At 55.5% G+C, this 20,851-nt stretch overlaps 1 protein-coding gene across 4 annotated transcripts; it reads right to left on the reverse strand.

Moving 5' to 3' along the window:
* Window positions 1-8,070: 8,070 nt before the first annotated feature.
* On the reverse strand, window positions 8,071-20,637 carry SLC29A1 (solute carrier family 29 member 1 (Augustine blood group)). 4 transcript variants are annotated; one of them, XM_060021737.1, is made up of 13 exons: window positions 20,607-20,637; window positions 14,529-14,610; window positions 12,566-12,647; window positions 12,249-12,451; window positions 12,005-12,144; window positions 11,588-11,722; window positions 11,399-11,496; window positions 11,173-11,251; window positions 10,633-10,730; window positions 10,043-10,151; window positions 9,709-9,794; window positions 9,084-9,283; window positions 8,071-8,759 (listed from the first exon to the last, which is right to left on the reverse strand). In XM_060021737.1, the coding sequence occupies exons 2-13, from the start codon at window positions 14,555-14,557 to the stop codon at window positions 8,648-8,650; spliced, it is 1,371 nt and encodes a 456-aa protein (XP_059877720.1). In that variant the 5' UTR covers window positions 14,558-14,610; window positions 20,607-20,637; the 3' UTR covers window positions 8,071-8,647. The 4 variants fall into 4 exon arrangements, with proteins under 4 accessions (XP_059877720.1, XP_059877719.1, XP_059877722.1 ...); XM_060021736.1 differs by lacking the exon at window positions 20,607-20,637 and adding an exon at window positions 18,004-18,087; XM_060021739.1 differs by lacking the exon at window positions 20,607-20,637 and adding an exon at window positions 17,681-17,867.
* Window positions 20,638-20,851: the final 214 nt, after the last annotated feature.

Consider the following 20,851-nt stretch of genomic DNA (forward strand, 5'->3'; position numbering starts at 1 on the left):
TCTCACAGTCCTGTGAAGAGGTGGGAGTGAATCTGCACATTCTAGAAACTGGGCGAGGAAGGCTTCAGTGAGTACCCCAGGCTGGGTCAGCTCAGAGCCTTTGCTCCACTAACTCCCTTGCTCCCTGAGCCAGAAATGGAGTGGGAATGCTGTTTCTTCTCCCAGGACTCAAGCCCAAAGCAGAGCAAGAATCACTCCTGTGGACCAGTGTCAGGACCAGAGATTCCTTGGGGGTTTCCTAATGGGAAAATCTCAAATCTCGCACCAGCACAGAAATTCTGCTTTCTCTTCCAGAAATCTTCAGGATGACTTCTCCAGCTCATTGACACTCACTAATCCCCTGTGAGCCTTGTCTGATACAGAGATGCATAAACAGGACAAGGAGCCCTTAGCCCACTAGGGGGAGCTGCAGCAGACCAAGTGCGAATCAGAGCAGCTGGCAGCGAGGGAGAAGCCTCAGTTTCCCAGCTCAGCCCGGGCAAGGGGGCAGGCTCAGGGCTACGTGGCACAGGTCTACTCCCCAGCAAAGGGAAAGCATGGGAAAGGCACAGCCCTGCCAGAGGGACCACAGCCCAGGAACCCTCAAGGGAGGCAGGAGTCACTGAAAGTGGCCCTGCAGGCAGGGATTAGGTCACAGAGGGCCACAATGCCATGCTAAGTAGTTCTGACCTTAACTTAGGGTCAGGGAAGCCACTGAAGGCTATTCAAGATGACTTAACCCCCCCTGAATCCCCAGAAGCCTATTCCCAGCAGCATTTGCAACCCTTGATGTTCCCAAGATACCCTTTATTCCCGACCAGGCCTCAAAGACCCAGCCCAACCTTCTGCTGTTTGGAGGGCAGCCGGGTGAAGCAAGGACTGATAAACTATGGCCTGCAGTTGGTGGGCTGATCACTTGTTTTTGTATGGCCTGTGGATAAGAATGGTTTTTACATTGTTTAATGGTTGAAAAAACATCAAAGGGAAGATCATATTCTGGCATGTGAAAAGTATAGGAAATTTGAATTTACGTCCGTAAAGTTTTACTGAAACAAGCTCTACTTATTTGTTTACACGTTGTCTTTGGCTGGTTTCACACTGTAATGAGGGAGTTGATAGTTGTGACAGAGACCATGTAGCTTGCAAAGTCTAAAATATTTACCCCCTTACCTTTTACAGAAAAGCTTTGCTGACCCCTGATCTAGCTAAAGCTAAGTAGGGCCTCGGAGGGAGCACAGACTCAGCCTGGACAGAGAGGCCTCCGGCTGCCGCTCGGACTGGGACTTCTAGTTAGGAAGCACCACTGGCCTTTCAAGGAGGTCAGGGGGCCACTGAGGGGAGCTTAGATAAGGGGCCATGGATGAATCAAGCAACCGGAGGCATCAGGACGTCAGGGCCTATTTAAGCATGGGGAGTAGCTCTGGCTCCTTAACCCCCAGAACAAGCAGCCTTCCAAGCTCAGGGCCTGCCAGGCGTGCCCTGTCAGTTCTGGTCTTCCCAGTTCCACCAGGCTTACATCTCTGAATTCCTGAGCTGACATCCTCCTGGGCCAACAGACCTGACGTTCAGATATGTTGGACAGCTGAGCAGGTCTGCATGGCCAACGAGGGCTCCATCTCTTTGCCTCAGTTTCCATGTTCTACGGGGACATGTCTCTCTGCACCACTTTTGCTCATTTGATTGTTAGTATGTTATTTTTTGATGCAATGGCACATGGAAATTTGCCTTCATTTTCTGTTTCCTGGAGAGTTTGAAAAACGATTGTTGTGTATCGATGCCACAACTTGGTAGGCTACCTTACTAATTTTTAATTTGTCTGTCAGTCTTTTGTTGTTTTCTGGTACAACCCTAGCTATCATCTGAGAACAATGATAGCTTGGTTTCTGCCTTTCTAACCCTTGTATCTCAGATTTCTTGTTACACTGCAGCAGCTAGGACCAGCAGAACAATGACGTGTGGAAACTGATTCTGGGCATCCCTGTCTTTCTTTTTTTTTTTATTTTTTTTTATTTTTTTAATTTATTTTTATTTTTTTTTTCATCCCTGTCTTTCTGATCGGAAAAGGAACACTTCATCATTGAGCATATTTTCTTTCTGCTCCTAACTTGTTATACATCTTAATCTGAATGGGTGTCAAAATTATTTTCTGCATCTGTTGAGAATATTGTTTTTAAAATTTCCTTAATCTATTTGTGTTTAATTTGTTAATAGACTAACATTAGACTGAAATTATCCATTTCTTTAAAGTTTTGTAGAACTCACCTATAAAAATGCCTGTTTCTGTTGTTTCCTATATGAAAATATTTTAACTAGGAACTCAAATTTTTTAATGGCATAGGTCCATTCAGGTTTTCTACTACTTCTTGAGTGAATTTTAATAATTTTTCTGGATGTTCCTTGAAAGCTTTAAAGATTATGGCATACTATTTCCTTTGACTATCTTTTTAGTCTCTGTTCTATCTCAAGTATGTCCCCTTTTTTCACTCCTAAAATTGTTTTTCATGTCTTTTCCCTTTTTTCCTGATCAGTTTCACCAACGATTTATCTATTTTATTACATAATTTGTTTTCTGCTTCTTTAATTCTTTAATTACTTTATTCCTTTCTTTTTTTTAAATTTCTGCTAAACTTTTTCTCATTATTTCTACTTTTTGAGGGTCAGGTCTGTTGTTCTTTTTCTATTTTCTTAACTTTAATACTTAGCACATTAAATTTCATCCTTTCCCCTTTTCAGACATAAGGATTTAAGACTATACATTTCTTTTCAAGTACTATTTTAGCTATATCCCACAAGTTTCAATATGTAGAATTTTTTATTATAATTCAGTTTTAAGGATTTTGATTCCCCTTATGGTATCTCTGTTGATCAGAGATCAGTGGTATCTGTTTAAAATGTTCAGTTATTTTTATATTATCTTTTCATTATGTTGTAGACATACAATGGTGTGTATGATACTGAACTTTTGTATTTGAGACATCCTTTGTAATCTAGGATGTGGTTAATATTTATAAACACCCCATGTGCGCTTGAGAAAAATATCTATTGATATTACCTAGTTGTTGGATAGGTCTAAATATGTTAAATCTATTAAATCAAGCCAGTTAATTGTGTTGTTCCAAACAAACAAAAATCCCACTTGGAGACTCCCCGGGACGAAGCTTGGAGAAGGGAGAGGCTGGAGGTGTGGAGCTCACACAGGGGTGGGGAGGCACGGTGTACACATTCTCTGAGGTAGGATGATAAAAGTGGGGCTGAGGGGAGGGGAGGACCACTCTGGGCTGGAGGGGTCAAGAAGTCTGTTTTAGGCATTGTGGGGCACCAAGGAGAGATGTCCAGGAGGCAGAGGCTGATGGCTGAAGTCATGGGCAAGAACAAAATCTCTCAGGGGAGTGGGGTGAGAAAGCCAGAAATTGTGGTCTAAGCCATTCCGGAATTGTAAATGGAGTACCTTTGGTAACCTCCTCTTTAATACCCATATCAGCGTGTCTTGACTCTAATGGCATAGTATCTGTGGCCTGGGGGTGTGACTGAGTCCTGCCTACCTGCCGTTGTCAGCCCAGCCCAGAAACGTCTGTCCTCCTCCTGCCGTCACACCCACCAGGCAGCGCTTTCTGTCTTGGGCGTTATTTAGTGTTCCAGGCCCCCTTTGACTAAGAAGCTAAAACGTAACCCTAAATTGGTTCAGCCCAGAGCAGATTATAGGCAGAGAAAGGTGCAGGGGGCGGGTGACACCACAAACAACCCTGACCTACTTAACTGTTCTGCCTGCCACCTGTCCTGCCTGAGGCACAAGTCACTGCTCAATGTGCAGGTCTCAACTGGCTGGATTTCTAGGTCATCCACTGGGCCCAGTGCCTGCCTGGCCCACCTGCACCAGATAAAGGACCGGTAGGGCTGTGGTACTTACTGCTGGTGGGTGGTGAGGAACTCACGAACAGGAGGCACTGAGGTTACACATCAGGAAGGACCTTGCTGGTTTCAGCTGGGAAGGATGTCAAGCGAGTTCAGGATCCTAGGAGGCTGGGATGTGAAAAGAGAAGATGCCTCTCTGGAATGTTCTGGAGGCTGGGAGGCAGGTGCACCAAGCCTGCATTACAGGCCCCCCTATCTCATGTACCTTTCCATGCTCTTCACTGCCTGGGAAGTCGTGTGTGTGTGTGTGTGTGTGTATGTGTGTGTATGTGTGTGTGTGACAGAGGGAGGGAGGGAGTGTGTGTGAGAGAGAGAGAGGGAGGGAGGGGTGTGTGTGTGTGTGTGTGTGTGTGTGTGTGTGAGAGACAGTGGGAGGGAGGGAGGGAGACGGAGAGGGAGAAAGACGAGGACTGAGACACACAGAGAAACAGAAACTTAAACTTACCTGGTGCTTTGCAGTTTACAAAATATTTTTCTATCCTTTAAACTTTTCAGCCTCGATTTTCTGGACTAAAACAGGCATGGCAATAGTCAGCACTCCATAGGATTATTAGATCAGTGGAGTCAGTATATGTACGAGTAGCGACAGGTGAACGTTATTCATTAACTCAGTGGAGTTTCACAACCGGGAGAGGTAGGCAAGGCAAGTAGTATTACCCCTGCTTTACAATTAAGCGGCTCCGAGATGGAAAGTGCCTGGCTCAAGGTCACCCGGACTTAAGGGTCAGTAGAGTCTGGACCCCCATCTGCCAGGGGTCAGATGAGAGGGGCTGCGTGGATAGAGGCTGCGTTCCGGCCAGGGGGAGCGCGCGTCACGGGTGACGTCACTTCCCCCTCTAGCGGCGGCCGGGGCTGAGCAGAACCCAGGTTCCCCTCGTTCGCGCCCCGGTCCTGAGGTTCTCGGCTGTCCCGCCCGAAGGCTGTGGCCGTTTGCACTTGGCTGGGGTGAAGGAAATGAGGCCTGGTTCTCGAAGCTTTGGGGGCTGAAGATGCGGGGGAGGGGGCTGAACGGCATGCAAGGGGAGCAGCGAGCCCACCAGGCTGAGGTCATCCTAATGACTCTTGGCACCACGTGTCTCTAGGGTCCTCATCTCCTGCACCCAGGCTCTGCCGCAGACCCCCTTAATTTCCTTAGCAAGCCGTACATGTTACCCCGTTTAAAGAACAAGGGATCTGGGCCACAGAGGATATAGGTGGCTCGTGCAAGGTGACACAACTGGTACTTGGCAGGCCCAAAATGGAATCCTAGGCTCTGAATCTGAACCATCACCCAACCCGCAGGAAGGCATGGGAGGGGGTAGCTGTCATGAGCAGAAGCCCCTGCTTTGTGGGGTCCCGCCGACTCATTTAGCACTTGCCCGGCTGTCTGGAGCCAGAACGTCAGGGGCTGACTGGCAGGTAGCACCAGGACCGCCGAAGCTGTGAGGGGCTCTAGTGAGCACATGTTCTCCCAGAGGGCACCCGTGCAGGAAGCCAGGTCGGGCGGAGATGAGCTGGAGAAGCCAAGCTGCGACAAAGGCCCCTGATGCGTTGGGGGGCGGAGCAGGGGGAATGCCGGCTTTGCCCATCTCCACACTCACTGCCGACCTGCCCCAAGAACCAGCCTGGCCCCTCTCCCTCCGACTGCCACTCTTCCAGTGTCAGGACTTGGGTTTCAGGCGGGGCCTGCCGGCCACAGCCGGGCTATCTCTTTAAGGTGACTCTGCACTTCTCTGCTCACATCCATTTTGAATCCCTATCAGAGTTTAACATCCTGAGGATAATTTTCCCAATAATTGGGGGTTTCCTGTCAAGCACCTGCTCCCACCATACTCTTTCCATGTTCACCCCAAAGAATACAAACACAGGTATATTGCAATTCATCCGTTATACCCGACGCTTCACTTCTATTTTTAAGGACGACTGCTAATTTTACTGGGGCTCTTAGCTTTTCAAGTTTGAAGCTGCAACAATTCACCATATTAAGATTAAACAAGAGGGAAATTTGTGTTGCAGTGGCAGCCACTCCAGGGAATACAGCCGCCCAATACATGGGGCAGAAATGTCGCACGGGAGGAAGGTGACGACCAGCACAAGTTTAGCCCTTGCCCACCTTACAGGGGAAAAGTGGTGAGGCCCCAGAGGGGCCTGCTTCCCACAGGCGGTGTTGTCTGCAGAGCGCCCCCCTGTGGCCGGGGGCTATCACTGCAGTTGGGTCGGCAGGAGCTACTTTTTTTTTTTTTTTTTTTTTGCGGTACGCCGGCCTCTCACTGCTGTGGCCTCTCCCGTTGCGGAGCACAGGCTCCGGACGCGCAGGCTCAGCGGCCATGGCTCACGGCCCCAACCGCTCCGCGGCATGTGGGATCTTCCCGGACCGGGGCACGAACCCGTGACCCCTGCATCGGCAGGTGGACTCTCAACCACTGCGCCACCAGGGAAGCCCTGGCAGGAGCTACTTTTCCTAACCCCTCAGAGCTCCCCATTCTCAGGTGAGGACACTGAGGGCGTGAGTGACACGAGTGAGACTCATATTTTTTGGCATTTGCATTAGAAAAAAAATTGGAAGAGTCTAGTCACTTTCTTCATCAATTCCAGTTCAGAAAGATGCGACTGTAATCTAAATTTGTCCTTCAAGCCATTGCTGGAGTTGTGAGAAACCTACTTAACACCCATCTCTATCTCATGGGAACAGGCATTGAAATGAGTGCTACCACACAGCTGGAATCTGGCCTGTGAAGACTGTGAGGCTGGACAAACAGATGCAAGGAAGCAAACATCTTCGAGTACCTCTGGGAGCTTAAAGAGTGAAAACAGAGAATGTAGACCCAAACCTGAAAAACATGACAGTCTGGTAACTGGAGTTAAGAGCATAGTCACAGTTACAAAAGTTCTGAGGTGCAGAGGGAGAAGCAATGGTAGAAACTGGCTGTCGCTGGTGGTGGTAATCAGGAAATGTTTGGCGCGCCCCAGGGAGAGACCCGCCTGTGACTAAATATGTTTTCAGCTTATTCTGCTGCCGTGTGTGGGATGGGCTGCAGGAGACCTGGCAGGAGTCCTGAAAGGCCAGGCAGGAGGCAAGAAGCGACCCAGGGAAGAAGCACAGGGTCCCTGAGGGGCTGTGGTGCTGAGGAAGGAACGCAGTAGGACTCTCGGAAGTTGAGATGGAGTGAGAGGGAGCAGAGCAAGGGTGCAGTTGTCTCTCCGCCTCGTGGGCAAAGGGCACCGCAGGGACGAGAGAACACTCAGGGCGCCCTCTGCTTTTGAAACTGATAGGAAAGAACACCTTGTTTTCCACCAACCTCAGATTCTGTACCCTGGTTTGGCGTGTACCCTGGGGTATTTCTGTGGACTCCAGTTCCCCCTATGATGATATATTTAACTCCCCTGTTAGGACTTCAGAGCTCATCAAAAGCCCTTAAAAATGTGCTAACAGCCCTTAATGAAGCCTGACGCCTTCAATTAAACTGTCAGAAATAAAGCCCGGACAGCAGTGCCAAGGGTGTGGGGGGTGGGGGCGGTGGCAGCCCAGAGGCCAGAGCTCCGGTTTCATTTCCTATCTGCAAGAGTCCTTTTTGAGAAGGGGGACCCAGCAGTATGGCCCCCTCCACCGATGCCTCTCATGGTCCCAAGCCACCGCACACCTCCCTTGGCCAAAGTTTGGGAAGAGAAAGGGGGCCCAGCTTCCCTGAGGACACACAGGCCCCTTGTTCGCCAAGAAGTCTGCCTTGACTTCGGTGTCAGGGCCGAGTGCCAGGCAGGGCAGAACCTTTGGGCTGCAGCCTCTTCCTGCTGGGAAGGTGGGAGCGCAGCCAGGAGCTTGGGGGGACAGGGTGGTAGAGCTGGTCATTTGTAGAGAACTCAGTCCCCGGGCTGCGGGGTGAGGACAGAGTAGAGGGGGTGACACTGAAGACAAAAGGAAGATGGGGCACTGTCTCCACCCCCAGGCCTATGAAACAAGGGATGAACCGGCAAAGGAAAATGGCCTTCCTCTGTCTCGGCCAACAGTCTGGGTGTCCTGGCTCCAGGCCTGTCCCTCCTCTGCGGCCCCAGCAGGAGGTACTGTAGTCACTCTGAAACTAAGAGGACCAACACCCACCCTCACCCCCCTGTCTTGGACCCCGGCCCAGTGCTGGCCAAGGCCCATCTGGGTCAGGCTCATCCCCCCAGACTCTCCAGGGCATGAAGCCATGGCTGGAGCACACAGGGAGCCATGGAGAGGGGGAAAAAAAAAAAAAAAAGAGTTTATTTAATCAGAGAGCCTTTGAAGGCACCTGGTTTGAGTGTAAAAAAAAAAGTCAGTAAAATGGCGACTGTACACGGTTCATGATGGGCAAGAACATGGGGAGGTGGAGGGAAGAGGCACATGGGGAGAAGGGGGCAGAAGTATCAGATAAGACTTCAGAACAAGCAGTCCTGACCCCTAGCCACCCCTGGTACAGGCAAACAGGTAGACACATGACACACACTGAGACTAGGAGCCTCTGCCGCTCTGCCAGGCAGGGATTGATCAGAGCCAAATGCGGGGGCGGGTGGGGGGAGCACATGAGCAGACACAGAGGCCGTGTCCCCTCCCTCAACTCTGACTCTCAGGCCCACAGTGTCCCCACCGTCCATCCTCAGAGGCTCTCTCCTCCAGGCCTGGATGCTGGGCCCAGCACAGGCCGTGAGACAGCAGAAGTCGGCTAGGAAAGAAAACCTCCAGAGGACCCCTGCCCATCCCTGAAGGAGAAGGAGGGCAGGAGCAGGCAGCCGGTGCCATCCTTCCGTCCATCCTCGGTCACACGATTGCCCGGAACAGGAAGGAGAAGACAGCCCCCAGCGCCAGGCCCAGAGACAAAAAGAAGGCCATGATGGCTCCGGCCGTCTCTGCCTCGGCTGGCTTCACTTTCCTAAAGGAGGGAGGGCGAGCCTACCTTAGGATGGCCCCTACCCCAGCTCCACCCAGAGCATCTAATTCTGCTTACCCACCTGTCGTACTTCCCCTCTTGGGGGGATGTGTACTGGGGCTGTCTCTACCTTTCCCTGGGAGCCCCTCCCTCACCCGACCCCTCTCCTACCCACCACTGCCTGGGACCCTAGGGCCAGCGGGCTCCTCTCAGCCTGGAAACCCTGAGCTCCAGGATCAGGAATCTTCTTTTGCCCTCTCTCCCTCTACTGAGTGTCCCCCACTGGAGCACTAGCCCCCTCCTGAGACCACCACACTCCCCACTCACTTGGGCCCAAAGCACATGCAGAGACTGGCGAGATAGCCGTTGGAGAAGGCGAAGGCAGCCATGAAGAAGATGAACCAGGCATCGTGCTCAAAGACCACGGCCAGGTTGTGGCGGGGATGGACGTTACACAGCAGCAGCAGAGGCACGAAGGCCAGCCGGGCCAGCACCAGGATCGGCAGCCAGCGGCTGTCCTTCCCAGGCTGCGGAGACCAGGCAGTGTCTCAGTCAGGCTGCGCCAGCCCCCAGGGCACACCCAGGCCCCCAACCAAGGCCCCCAGGGCTCCATTTGGGGTCCCTCAGGATCTGAACTGAAATCTCAAAGCCTAGTTACCCTTCAGGGGTACTGCCTGGGAGGGGGCATGAAAGAGCCTTCTAGAGTGCTGGCCATGTTCTATATCTTGACCTGGGTGGTGCTTATCAGGGGGGTGTGTATGTTTGCTTGTGTGTGTATATACAGTCATTAAACTGTACACCTACAACTTGTACGCCTTACTGTACGTAGATTGTGTCTTGGTTTTTAAAAAAGCATGGTCGCCTTTCCACCATACTTTCTTGGTTCCCTCTCTGGGTCTCAAGCTGGACTCTCCCCTCTCACAGGGTCTTGGTGCCCCCTTCCTTCACTTACCCACATGGTGAAGGCTGTGAGGCTCCGGCCCAGCCAGTCAAAGATATTGAAAGTCAGGAAACAGGACACAGGAATGAAGTAGTCTCCTGGAAGAGAAAGAGTAGATTAGGGAACCGTTAGCAGGTCCAAGAGAGGCAGACTCTACAACCCTGACCCTCACTGGGACTCAGTTTTCCCAGCTATAAAATGGAGAAGATGCTTCCAGCCCAGGGAAGGGCAAATGGACCAGGAGAGCCTGGCTGGGGAGACAGCAGTCCAAGCTCCCCTTCCCTGGAGTCCTAGCCCTGCTGGAGCCCCTGTCCTTCCCCATCCTGGGAACCCATAGGGTCCTCACTCCAGGCGCTGGTGCCCGCAATGCTGGACTTGACCTCGGCAGCCACGGCAGGAAACATCCCAATAGTGATGGTGAAGACGAAGCAGACGGAGAGAGCCGGGACTAAGATCTGGAGGAAAGGGACTCAGGTCTGTGTCTTCATGGCGGTTGTGCGTCATGAAAGAACCAAGATTCCCCAACACACACACAGACACACAGACACACACACACAGACACACACACACACACACGAGAATCCAGGAAAGTGGCCAGTCTCCAGTCAGAAAGGGAGGGGATGGGGTCTTCCCAGGTGGTCCAGTGTGTAAGACTCCGTGCTCCCAATGCAGGGGGCCCGGGTTCCATCCCTGGTCGGGGAACTAGATCCCGCATGCATGATGCAACTAAGAAGCCTGCATGATGCAACAAAGATCCCATGTGCCGCAACTAAGACCTGGAGCAGCCAAAATAAATAAATAATTAATAAATTAAAAAAAAAAAAAGAAAGGGAGAGGATGGGCAGTGCCGGGAAGGGGGAGGGTGGGGTGGGGAAAGGAACAAAAGGAGAGAAAGAGGGTGAGGGGTAGAAGGCAGGATGCCCAAGCCCCACATACGTTTTTGAGGATGGCGCAGACAGAGTGGCTTCCGTCGGCGGGCTGAGAGTTGGGGGCTGAAACTCCGGCCTCCTCTTGGCCTGCTTTTGACTTGTCTCCTGGGGGGTGACAGGTGGTGGAAGGATCTTCAAGTTGTGGGAAGGAGAGAGCAACAGATGACACAATCCCCGAAAGGGCTGGGGTCAGCTGAGGGTGGACATTCCCTTAACCAGTGCACAGCCGCGCCCTGACACTTAGCCCAGACGGCCTTCGAACTCCCACTGTGCAAGTCCCCTGACCTCTCCCAGGAGCCTCAGGTCAGGTTACGCCCTGTCCGAGAATCTGAAATTGCTTCCCAATGTCCTCAGGCGTTCAAGGCCACCCAGGATCTCCCCCCAGCTTCTCTATCCCAGCCCCTATTTACTACTGTGACCCCTCACCCCATCCCTGATCCCTCTCGCCTCTGGCATCACTGCAGCACGCTCATTCTTGCCCTCAGCTCATGCTGCCTCCCTGCTGGGCAGACTGTCCTCCACCCCAGCTTCCTCAGTCGCTTCAGACCTTTGCTAATGAGGTCCAGCTTGGTCTCCTGCTCCCCGGGCCCTTCGAGCTTGAGTTGCTGGTAATAGCGGTAGAATTCCTATCAAGTGAGGGAGACCAGGAAGGTGGATTCAGAAGCGGAATCTCCAGAATCTCCACCTCCCCCAGGTTTCACACCCATAACACCCTTGATCTGGAGTCCTGGACCCGCCCTAGACCCCAAACCCAGTGTTCTCCAAGAGCTCACCAGCCTCGGCAGGCCCAGATAACAGGCGATCGTCAGAATGATAACCCCACAGGCTGTGATAAAATAGCCAAAGGCACTTTCCGACAGCTCCGAGCCACCTGGGGTGGAGGGTGCCAGCGATCAGAGACAGGCCCCCTCCCTTCTCCCCACAACAGCCAGGGCGACAGGCAGACAGATGGCAAGACTTACTGGCGATGGCGCAGATCATGGCCACAGAGGCAAAGAAGCCTGCCAGGCCCTGACCACTCATGATGGGGGCTGTGTAGCTGGCGGGCAGGAGGCCGGCCAGGCCAAACAGGCTGCCCTGCAGGATGGCACCGAACGCTGGGGAACAGGGTGGGCATCAGCAGGGGAGGGAGGAGCCGGGTGGGTGGCCGGGGCCCCTGCAATTCCTGCTTTACTCCCAGTAAGTCTTGACGCTGAGCGGCCCTTCTCTCCCCACTCCCAGGGCCTCCTCTCCCACACCTGGTCCATGCCCGCTCAGGCTTCTGAATCCTGACCACCCAGAGGGAGGAAGAGATGTCTCTCTGGCCAACTGTGGGTGTGAAAGAAAGGGCAGGTATGTGGGAAGATCTCTGCCCCAGGTCCCCACCCAGCCCGGCTTACAATTAATGAGCATGATCTTCATCATGGTGACGACAAAGAAGGGCAGAGCATCCATGGGCACCTTCACCAGGATGGCAGTGATCAGGAACACCAACAGGATGGCCACCAGGCTGCCCAGGATCCGCACAGCCTGGGGGATCCTGCCAGAGAGGCCACGACGGCAGAGACGGGTGGTAAAGCCAGGGGCTCAGCCCAGGGAGGGCACGAGGCAGCGAGCGGTCAGGGTGGGGGCCCGGGCACTCACCTCTGATGCAGGAAGGAGTTGAGGCAGGTGAACAGCAGTAGGGGCAGCATGGCACATAAGGTCATGACGTTGTTGAAGATGGCGCTGAGATAGCTGCGCTCTGGCAAGGGTGCTGAGGGGCCGGCCGAAGCCTGGACGTCCTCGCTCGGTTCAGCAGGGACCAAGGACGCGTTCTGGGACATGTCCAGGCGGTTTGTGAAATACTGTGAGGGTTGCATAGAGGAGTGTTAGAACCTCTCTCCCCGTGCCCACAGCACAGATCCAGGCCCTACGTGCCCAGTGGACATGCCCCTGGGAGCCCATCCCCCACATCTCACCGCAGTGGCTGTCATGAAAAAATTCCAGGGCAGCAGCGTCCCCAGACCCAGCATGAAGAAGATAAGCCAGACGGCTTTGTACCTGGGGATGGGAGAGGAAAGTGAGGCCAGGTGACTCACCATCCCACCCTCCTTCCCAAATCAAACCTGGGGCAGCCCCCTCCCCTTCCATCTCTCCAGCTGTCCCAGGGCACAGGGCATGCGTCCTCCTATTTGTGTATGTATGTGGAGCGAGAGGTGGCCTGGGATGGGGGAGAGGGCACAGATGAGTCCCGAGAGGGAAGGGGACCAGGGACATAGGACCGAAGGGCATGGCCCAAAGGACCATTCTCAGCCCCAAAGACTCAGGGGACGCTGCAGGCTTGGGAACCAGTGTGACCCACACATCCGGAGGTGGTTTTGGAAATCCTGCTAAAGGCTAGGGGTGGGAGGGTGAGTGAGAAAGCAAACACAATTCTTCCACCCCCGCCAGGCAGGCTGGAAGTGATTACACTGTCAGGGCAGGGCTGCGTGGCTCTCCAAAGAGGATTCTGAGGTCAGGAAACTCCCAGACCATTCTGGATCTAGGAGGGCAGGCAGGCAGGGAGCCTTGGGACATCTGGGAAGTGAGGGAGCTGTTTTTTCCTGGCCTAGACAGGACCAGCTTTGTAGTTTGCACCACGTAGGAGAGGCCAGGAGGGACCAGGCCACTGGACATCATCTGGGCCCCCGAGGGTAAATAAGCACCACCCAGCCTAGGCCAGGTCACTGCCCCAAGCCCCACCCCTCAGGGCCTGTTTGCGACGGGGACAGCTTTCCCCAGACGGCCCTGGGCGCTCCCACTGTGGTCTCCACCTGTGTCTGCCATACTTTCCCCAGAGCCCACACCCGCTTTCTTCACAGAGCTGGCAGGGACAAGCCCAAGGCAACGAGCAGACGGGTCTAGCCAGAGCGCAGGGCCTGGCCGCACCAGCTGGAGGCCTGGGTAGGCACTCCAAGTGGGCAGGTCTGAGCCCTGACAAGTTCAGCCCCCCCAACTCCCTCATATATTCCCCACCTTGAGGAAGAGAGGTGAGGCCTTGATCGAGAGGCCCAAAGGAAGGGAGCATTCCCAGCCAAGGTCCCAGAGGACAGAGGGCCAGAGTGGGGCTGGGTGAGTGCCACAAGGCCAGTGGAGAAGGGGAAGGGGTTCAGAGAGCTGCCACCAGATGGGGGTGCTGGGATAGGGCGGCAGGCAGCCTGGGAACAAAAGACACTGCGGAGGGAATCAACCAAACAGCTTGGGGCCTGTACTTACTATGTGTCCTTAAATTCCCTCCCACCCAAGTAAACCTCACGTCTCTTTTACAGGTGGGAGATGGTTTCAGAGACATAAAGCTAAGTGCCCAAGGTCCCACAGCTAGAAGTGGCCTAGTTCCATGGCCTTTGGCACAGGGGGACAGGATGGGCAGGGGAGCGGTGATAGGATTGGGGGGCCCGGGTGGAAGGCTGTTTTGGACCCCAGGCACGGCTTCATCAACTTTTTGGGGGCCTAGACTCCTGGGAGAACTTGCATCCAGCTACAACCTCTTCCCCCAAAACACACATGCGTGATCATGGATGCAGGTCTAACCGGAGGGAACTCCTCGGCTCCGGAGGTGGGGAAGTGAAAGGGAGGTCAGAGTGAGGATCAGGGTGAGGCAGAGGCCAGCTCAGAAACGAGGGGTGCTGCCAGATGTCTCCCCACGGTGCTGGCAGGAGCTGGAAGCTGCTGAGCACTGGAAACTCTGACAGGCCAGGGAGGGGCTGCTGCCCCCATCAGCACCCATCAGCACCCAGCCACAGCACGAAGGGCCCCCACCCCTGATGCAGACCCGACTCATAGCTACCTCATAGCCGGAAGGCCCGCCAGTGGTGGCAACCCCAAATTCCAAGGCATATGGCATCCAGCCTCCTGGAGACCCCTTTCCACTCCCCTGGATTCACAGCCCAGGTCCCCCAGTACCTGTCCTGAGGCTGGTGACTGGTTGTCATGGTGACGGTGTTCTTGGTTATGCCTGGCTGATAGCCTCCTCCCTCGGTGCTTGCTGGGGGCAGAAGCAGTATGAGGTCCTGTCTCGGCCCTGCTTCCCCACAGGCCTCTTCAGACTCTTGGTTGGGGGGTGAGGAGGGCAGGGCAGACAGAACGGGCAGGCTGAAGAGTCCGGAAAGCCCCACTCCCGGCCCTGCCTCTCAGGACTGCTCCCTCTGACCCCTTGGGCCTGGCCCGCTGGGCCCCCCTGCCTGCTCAGGCTCTACCTGGCTCCCGGCCTGGCCTGGCCGCTGCCACCGCTATTTTTATCCAGCAGTTGAAGCAGTTTGTAAGCAGGGAAACAGGAGGGTGGAGCGCAGGAGGGAAGGAGGAGGAGGTATGGTTGAGAGGGAGAGAAGAACAGCTAAACGCAGGGGAGACAGCGGGAGGGGTCAGGGACAGTGATGACAATGAAGTGGGGACAGAAGGAGGGAAACAGAAAGGAGATAAGAGCGAGAGGATAGGGGGAGGGAAGAGGGAGGACACAAAACAAACAGATCCGCAGAAGCAGCAGCCTCAGGGGTGACGACCGAGGCCAAACCAGCGAGGCCTCCCTCCCCAGCTCTCTCTGCAAGTCTGACCTCTCTGCACTCCCAGGGAGCCCCTGGGCTCATGGTTAGGGTGGGATTTGGAGAGCCTGTCCCCTCCTGGGGGCACCCCAGACTCCAGCCTCTCTGCTGGTGGCACCCTAACCATCCTTTCCAGCCACTGCCCAGAGGCTCCCTGGTTCCTGGCCAGTCTTCCAGGAACATACTTCAGGATGTGTGTGGGGACCCAGCCTCTCCCCTGACCCCCAGTCCTGGCCACAGGGTCATCCCATCCCCCCCGGATTCCTCTCTGACTCACTCCCATGTCCTCTTCCCCTTTCTGAGAACAAAGTTGGAGGGAAGACTGGAGGGATGGGAGCAGAGGCTGCCTAGTCCCCAGGCATCCAGCCTCCTCCCTCAGTATCCCTTCCCTGCTCAGGCAGGGAGAGGCTCCCTGGCACCAGCAGAGGAAACAGCTTTCCCTCGGATGGCATAGAAAGCCAGGCAGGCGTGTGCTGGTGTGTCCCCAACGTGTGGGCCTAGCTCTGGAGCCAGCTCTACCGTTCTGGGCGAGGACTGGCTTCCTTGCCCACCAGGACCAGCACTCAGACTTGCCCAGACTTGCCAGCAGAAGGGTGGGGGCAGAGGGGGCCCGGGCGGTCTGTGGGAGGTGGTCCTAGCTCAGGCTCAGGCAGCAGGCCTTGTCCATGGGCTCCTCCAGAGTAAGGGTCTAGAATGAACGTGGCGGCACAGGGCATATCAGGAGAGAACCCCCCAGGCCTCACTGTGGGAGGGAGCAGCCCCATTCTGAGAAGCCTCCCCACAAACACAACCAGGGAGATAAAACCCAGCCCTGTAGCTTGGGAGATAAGACAGCCAGCAGTCTCGGCAGGGAGCTGAGGGGGTGGGTCAACTCACAGGTGCAGCCAGTGCTCCAGGCCCCAGCCTGAGACCACAGCCCTGGGGACCCCAAGAAAGGACCGCGATGGGCCTTTCTACCCCCCCCTCCAATAATTCCTCTCAACCCCTCCCTGGGTAAACTCCAGCCTCTCCAAGGCCTTCCTCAGCCCCACAGCCCACATCTGGGCCATAGGACAAGGAGGGGAGGGGCAGACCCACATAGCTCCAGATGGAGGCGCTCTTCCTTTTCACAAATATTTACCGAAGACCTCTGCATGCCAGCCAGGCACTGTTCTAGGCACTTGGGACAGTGGTGAATGACAGTTTATACATTTTCCAGAAGGATGGGGACGAGAGGGCTCTACACTGGGGTGTGGGCAGAGGAAGTGAGGGGAATCCCCAGCTTCTCACCTCACCCTAACCTGTGCTCCATCCTCACCCTCCACAGGCAAGATTCCTGGCAGTAAAGAGCACGTGCAGCTTCAACGCGCAGGCGGGAGATGGGGGGGGGGGGTGCGGAGAATAGAGTATCTCCCCTTCCTCAGTAAAATCTCTCTAGGCTCAGAGGAGTATTTCTTTCTGCTACACCCCTGCTCTCTGTTCTCAACTGTCCTCACCCCAGTCCTGGGCACAATTCAACTCCAGGGGCAGCCCGCTGCCCCTGCCCACATCCTGACGTTCAGCCCACCAGCCCAGGTATTTTGTTTTTGTCTGCCTTTGCCCGGCAGCAATTGGGGATTTGAGACCAGCTCAGAGCATCTGGTGCTCCTCAGCCATGCCTTGGCCTGCCGAGATGAGGCCTTGACAGCAGCCACCAAACTGAGCACCTCCCCAACCCCAGGCCCCAAACACCTCTCATGACCCCAGCTTCCAGAGACACCCGTGTGGTGGCATCAAATTCACCACCTCCTTGGATCCCACATGGGGCCACCACCTGCAGATACCTTCTCCTGCCCTCGGCTGCCCTTGCAACCACCACAAGCTAGTACAAGACTGTCTCCACGAGAACAGACGAAGACAGCTGAAGTTCACAGAGGTTGAGTCATTTGCCAAAGGTAACAGAGCTAGTGAATGGGTGAGCTGGAATTCAAACTCAATGTGCAGCTTACCCTAGGCTCCTTCCTGGGTGGGGAGGAAGGTATAAAGGCTGTTTCCCAGCCAGCCTCTTATACTGGGAGACAGGGTAACTCTACTCCAAGTAAGGGATTAAAAATAAGGTAGGGGTCGAGGTCACCTCCAGCCTGAACTAAGTGTCAGCTGTAAGGCACTCCCCCACCCCATTACACACACATCCTGGCCAGGAGAGCTTACACTGGCAGGAGGACAAGGCAGGAAGGTCTGGAGGTGATTGAGAGGAATGGGCAAAGGGACGGCCCCAAGAGGGGTGAGGGGCAGGGGTGGGACCAGCCCTCCTCCACCACAGCTCTCCCCTGGGAAGAAAATCTGGGGTATGTCTTTGTTCTTTCTCTGAGTGAAGCAAGGGTCCTCTCTCCGGGAATAAATGAGGACGCGCCCAGGAAGGGAGGCCAGGTACACGAGTTCGGCCAATAGAAGGCGGTGGTTAAAGAGACAGCTCCTCCACTCCCATTCCCTGCACCCAACGCAGTTAACGGCGCGGCCCCTCCCCAGTACCAACGACAAGAATTGATCGAGATTAACCTTCAACTCGCCCGCCCCTTGCAGAGGTCAGCTCCGCGACAACCGGTTTCAGGCCCGGGAGCCAAGTCGTCCACGCCCGCTCGGGTCCGGGTCCCCGCAAGGTGCCCCTGCGCCCGTGCCTCGGCGCGCCACGTGCTGCGCGGCTCCGCACGCTCAGCGCGGGGGCGCGGTGGGGCTCAGGTGGGGCCCACCCCGCGTCCCCTCCCCCGGCCGCTCAGCTGCCAGGCCCGGCCTCCCTGCTCTCGTGGCAGGCGGCAAGCGGCGCCTTCCACCCCGGCGACCCCCGGCCCCCGGTTCCCCGGCCCCCAGTCCCCGGGTAGCACCTGCTGGGAAGGAGTCCTCCCGCGTGGGGTTTGCGCGCTTTCCCTGCCAGTTCCCGCGCCCGCCAAAGCACATTCAAACCCGCCCTCCGTTCGCCCCGCCCCGGCCCGCGCCCGCTCTCCGGCGTCCGCCGAGGCCCAGCCCCCGCCCCCGCCCCCCGCACGCCGGCTGCCGGCTCAGAGGGACCCCCGACCCGAGACCCTCCGCCGCCTGGCCTACACCTTGCACTATTTCTGTAGATAGGACCTCTGGGGGGCGCTGCCACGCCAAACCCTGCCCCATCACGGAGCACGTGGGGCTGGAGGGTATAGCAGCACACTGGGTACCCCCGGTCTCCGCGCTGGGGTTACACAAACTCCTACACAGCTGTCTCGAGACTCTCCCAGCGACAAACCCGCTCAGACAGATCCGGTCGGCCCCCGCGTCGCCCCTACACCATCTCAGACGTTCTGTTATGGCTCCCCAAGCCCCCTCCCACACCATCTCTTTCACACTGCACCGTTTTCCTTTCCAGCGCCCCCTTCCCTTTTCAGTGCCACTTTCTTCGAGTCAGACTTTCCTTTCCTCTCCCCAGACCCCACGCCGGGGATCCCTCCGACGGAATCAGCATGATGTGTGACCTGGGTTTTCCCACACAGATCCGCTCACCGACAACTTTGACTTAGCGATGTGTGTGGCGTGGTGGGGGGAGCCACAGCCCTGTAGCCCTCTCATGATTCACCCTTTCTAAATCCAGAACATTGGAAAAGCTGAGGCACAGCTGGCAACGGGAAGAGAAAAAGCCCGTAACAGCTTTATAGCCTGAGTGAATCCTATGGTCCTGATACTCAGAGGTGGAAGCCTTGCGGAGCCCCATGTCCTCCCTGGCTGAGGAGGAAGGGGGTGGGCATGCTGAGGAATGATCAGTCCTTCTTGTACCTCCAAGGGAGGGGGAAGGATTCTCTCCTTTTTCGTTGGTCAGTAAATCTAGGGGATGGGGGGATCACTGCCCCTACAGCAGCCCTCACTATAGGAGAACAATCCAAAGGCTAGAGAGATGCTGAGGACAGAAAATCCAATTCACCCCCCACACCCTTGCCCCAGTTACCCAAGAGGCCTGTACCCTGGAGAAGCCATAGGCACTAATTAACAATTAGCAGTACTAACATCGTAGGGATAAGGCAGAGTCACGCCTTCTCTGCAGAGAACAGACTGGGCTCTGACGGGAAGGGTAGTTTTTCTACTTAGGATTGATCCGTGGATGCACCCCAAGATACTCAGAAGGGCTGTTCCCAGCCTACTGGCTCAGGGACCCACAGAGACATGACATACCAACATCTCCTGGTCTTAACCAAACAGAGGGCAGGAAGAGGGGTATGAGTGGTATTTTTCTAGGCACTGCCCCATGCCTTGAGGGCAGCTTCATGTCTGGGTCTCCCTCCCCCCATTCCTACCCTGTGTTTGTCCAGCCTCTCTCTTCCTCTCCTGGCCCTCTTCTCCCCTTTTGCTCGGCCCCTGTCTCTCTCCCCATCCTCACTTCCCGTCTCTAAGTTTGTGGAGGTGGCAGGCCTTCGTGGTCAAATGGATCCCCCAGGCTGGTGGCCATTGGCTGCAGCTGTGTGCAAAGGGGGCTGGAAGTGGAAAGAAACTGGAGGGAAGTGGTGAGGGTCACAGGCCAGACAGCGGAAGGCTGGTTTCCCTCCCCACCCCCGCTGAAGCTCAGCCTGCTCGCTAGATGGCAACAGCCAGGGCTGTTATTGCTGGACAGAAGCCTGTCTGGCACTCTCCCTGCCTGGGCCCCCAGCCAGCACCCACACCCCGCCAGAGCCACCTCCCTACGCAGAGATGGTTGCTGGGTGCCAGGGCCCTCTGCTGGACAGCCCCGACTCACAGTGGCCTGTGCCCTCCAGGCCCAGCCAGTCCTTGTCACCCTCTGCCCAATCTTTTGGCTCCCTCAGGTCCCGGGTACAGGGGTAGGGTGTGAAGGGCTGATCCAGCTGCACCCCACCCCCACTGGATCCCCCACCTATTTGAGCCTGTGGCTTGCCCTGATTCCCTCCTCCCCCTTCCAGGCCCCAAGCCTTCCTCATCACCTCACACAACCAGTCCTATCCTTCCCCAGCCCTGCCTCCATCTGTGTTTGCTGGAAGTGGATTTGCTTGGCTCCGCAGTTTGTCACCAACTCGTCTCGTGACTGTTATGTTCTTAGTCCTGTTTGCGACTCTATCTCTGTGGCCCTCTGGCAGGCTGGGACTAGGGAGAGGCCAGAGAGGCAACTTGCCTGAGTTGCAATATTTAAGGGGGCGCCCAAGTATTCCAGAATCCAGATAAATAACGTTTAAAGGCAATATTTTTTTAAATCAAAGTTAATACAAAAAAAAAAAGAGAAAAAAATCCATGATGAACAAAACATCAACTAAACTAAAGCCAGAATCCGGCCCTCTCAGGGTCGGACACCCTCAAGTCCCTCACCTTTCTTGTGGGTGTGTACGGGGATCAGGGTTCAGGAAGACTGGGCTTGGTTTTCCAGCTTCATTTCTCAGACCTCTGCCCCTATCCTCTGCTCTGGGAAAGTCTCCGACCTTGGAGACAACTGAATGTGGTTAGGGTAGGGTAGTCATCTCACCACGGCCTCCAAAGTCTGGGAAAATGATCTCCTCCGCCACAAACCTCAGTTGCAGACTCCGTTGATTTCCCCCGCCCCACAGCGCAGACCCCGCCCCCTCGCCGCGGCCCCGCCTCTGCTCCCAGCGCACCTGCAGGGACTGCGGAGGGCTCATCCAGAGTCAGGGAGCGCGGACGGAAATTCACAGGCCTCCATTTGGCCTCCTCACTTCGGGACTGGGGCCGTCGTCGTGGCCGGAAACCGCA

Source organism: Delphinus delphis, chromosome 10 (assembly GCF_949987515.2).
Source record: "Delphinus delphis chromosome 10, mDelDel1.2, whole genome shotgun sequence".
Classification (NCBI taxonomy): Eukaryota; Metazoa; Chordata; class Mammalia; order Artiodactyla; family Delphinidae; genus Delphinus; species Delphinus delphis.

Coding starts and splice junctions, on each gene's coding strand:
- SLC29A1 (XM_060021736.1), bottom strand. CDS start 18,076: ATGTGCTTTGGCGGGCGCGGGAACTGGCAGGGAAAGCGCGCAAACCCC. Junction 12,648..14,528: donor AGTCACCAGCCTCAGGACAG/GTACTGGGGGAC, acceptor TCCCATCCCCAG/GTACAAAGCCGTCTGGCTTA. Junction 12,145..12,248: donor AACTCCTTCCTGCATCAGAG/GTGAGTGCCCGG, acceptor CCTCTCTGGCAG/GATCCCCCAGGCTGTGCGGA.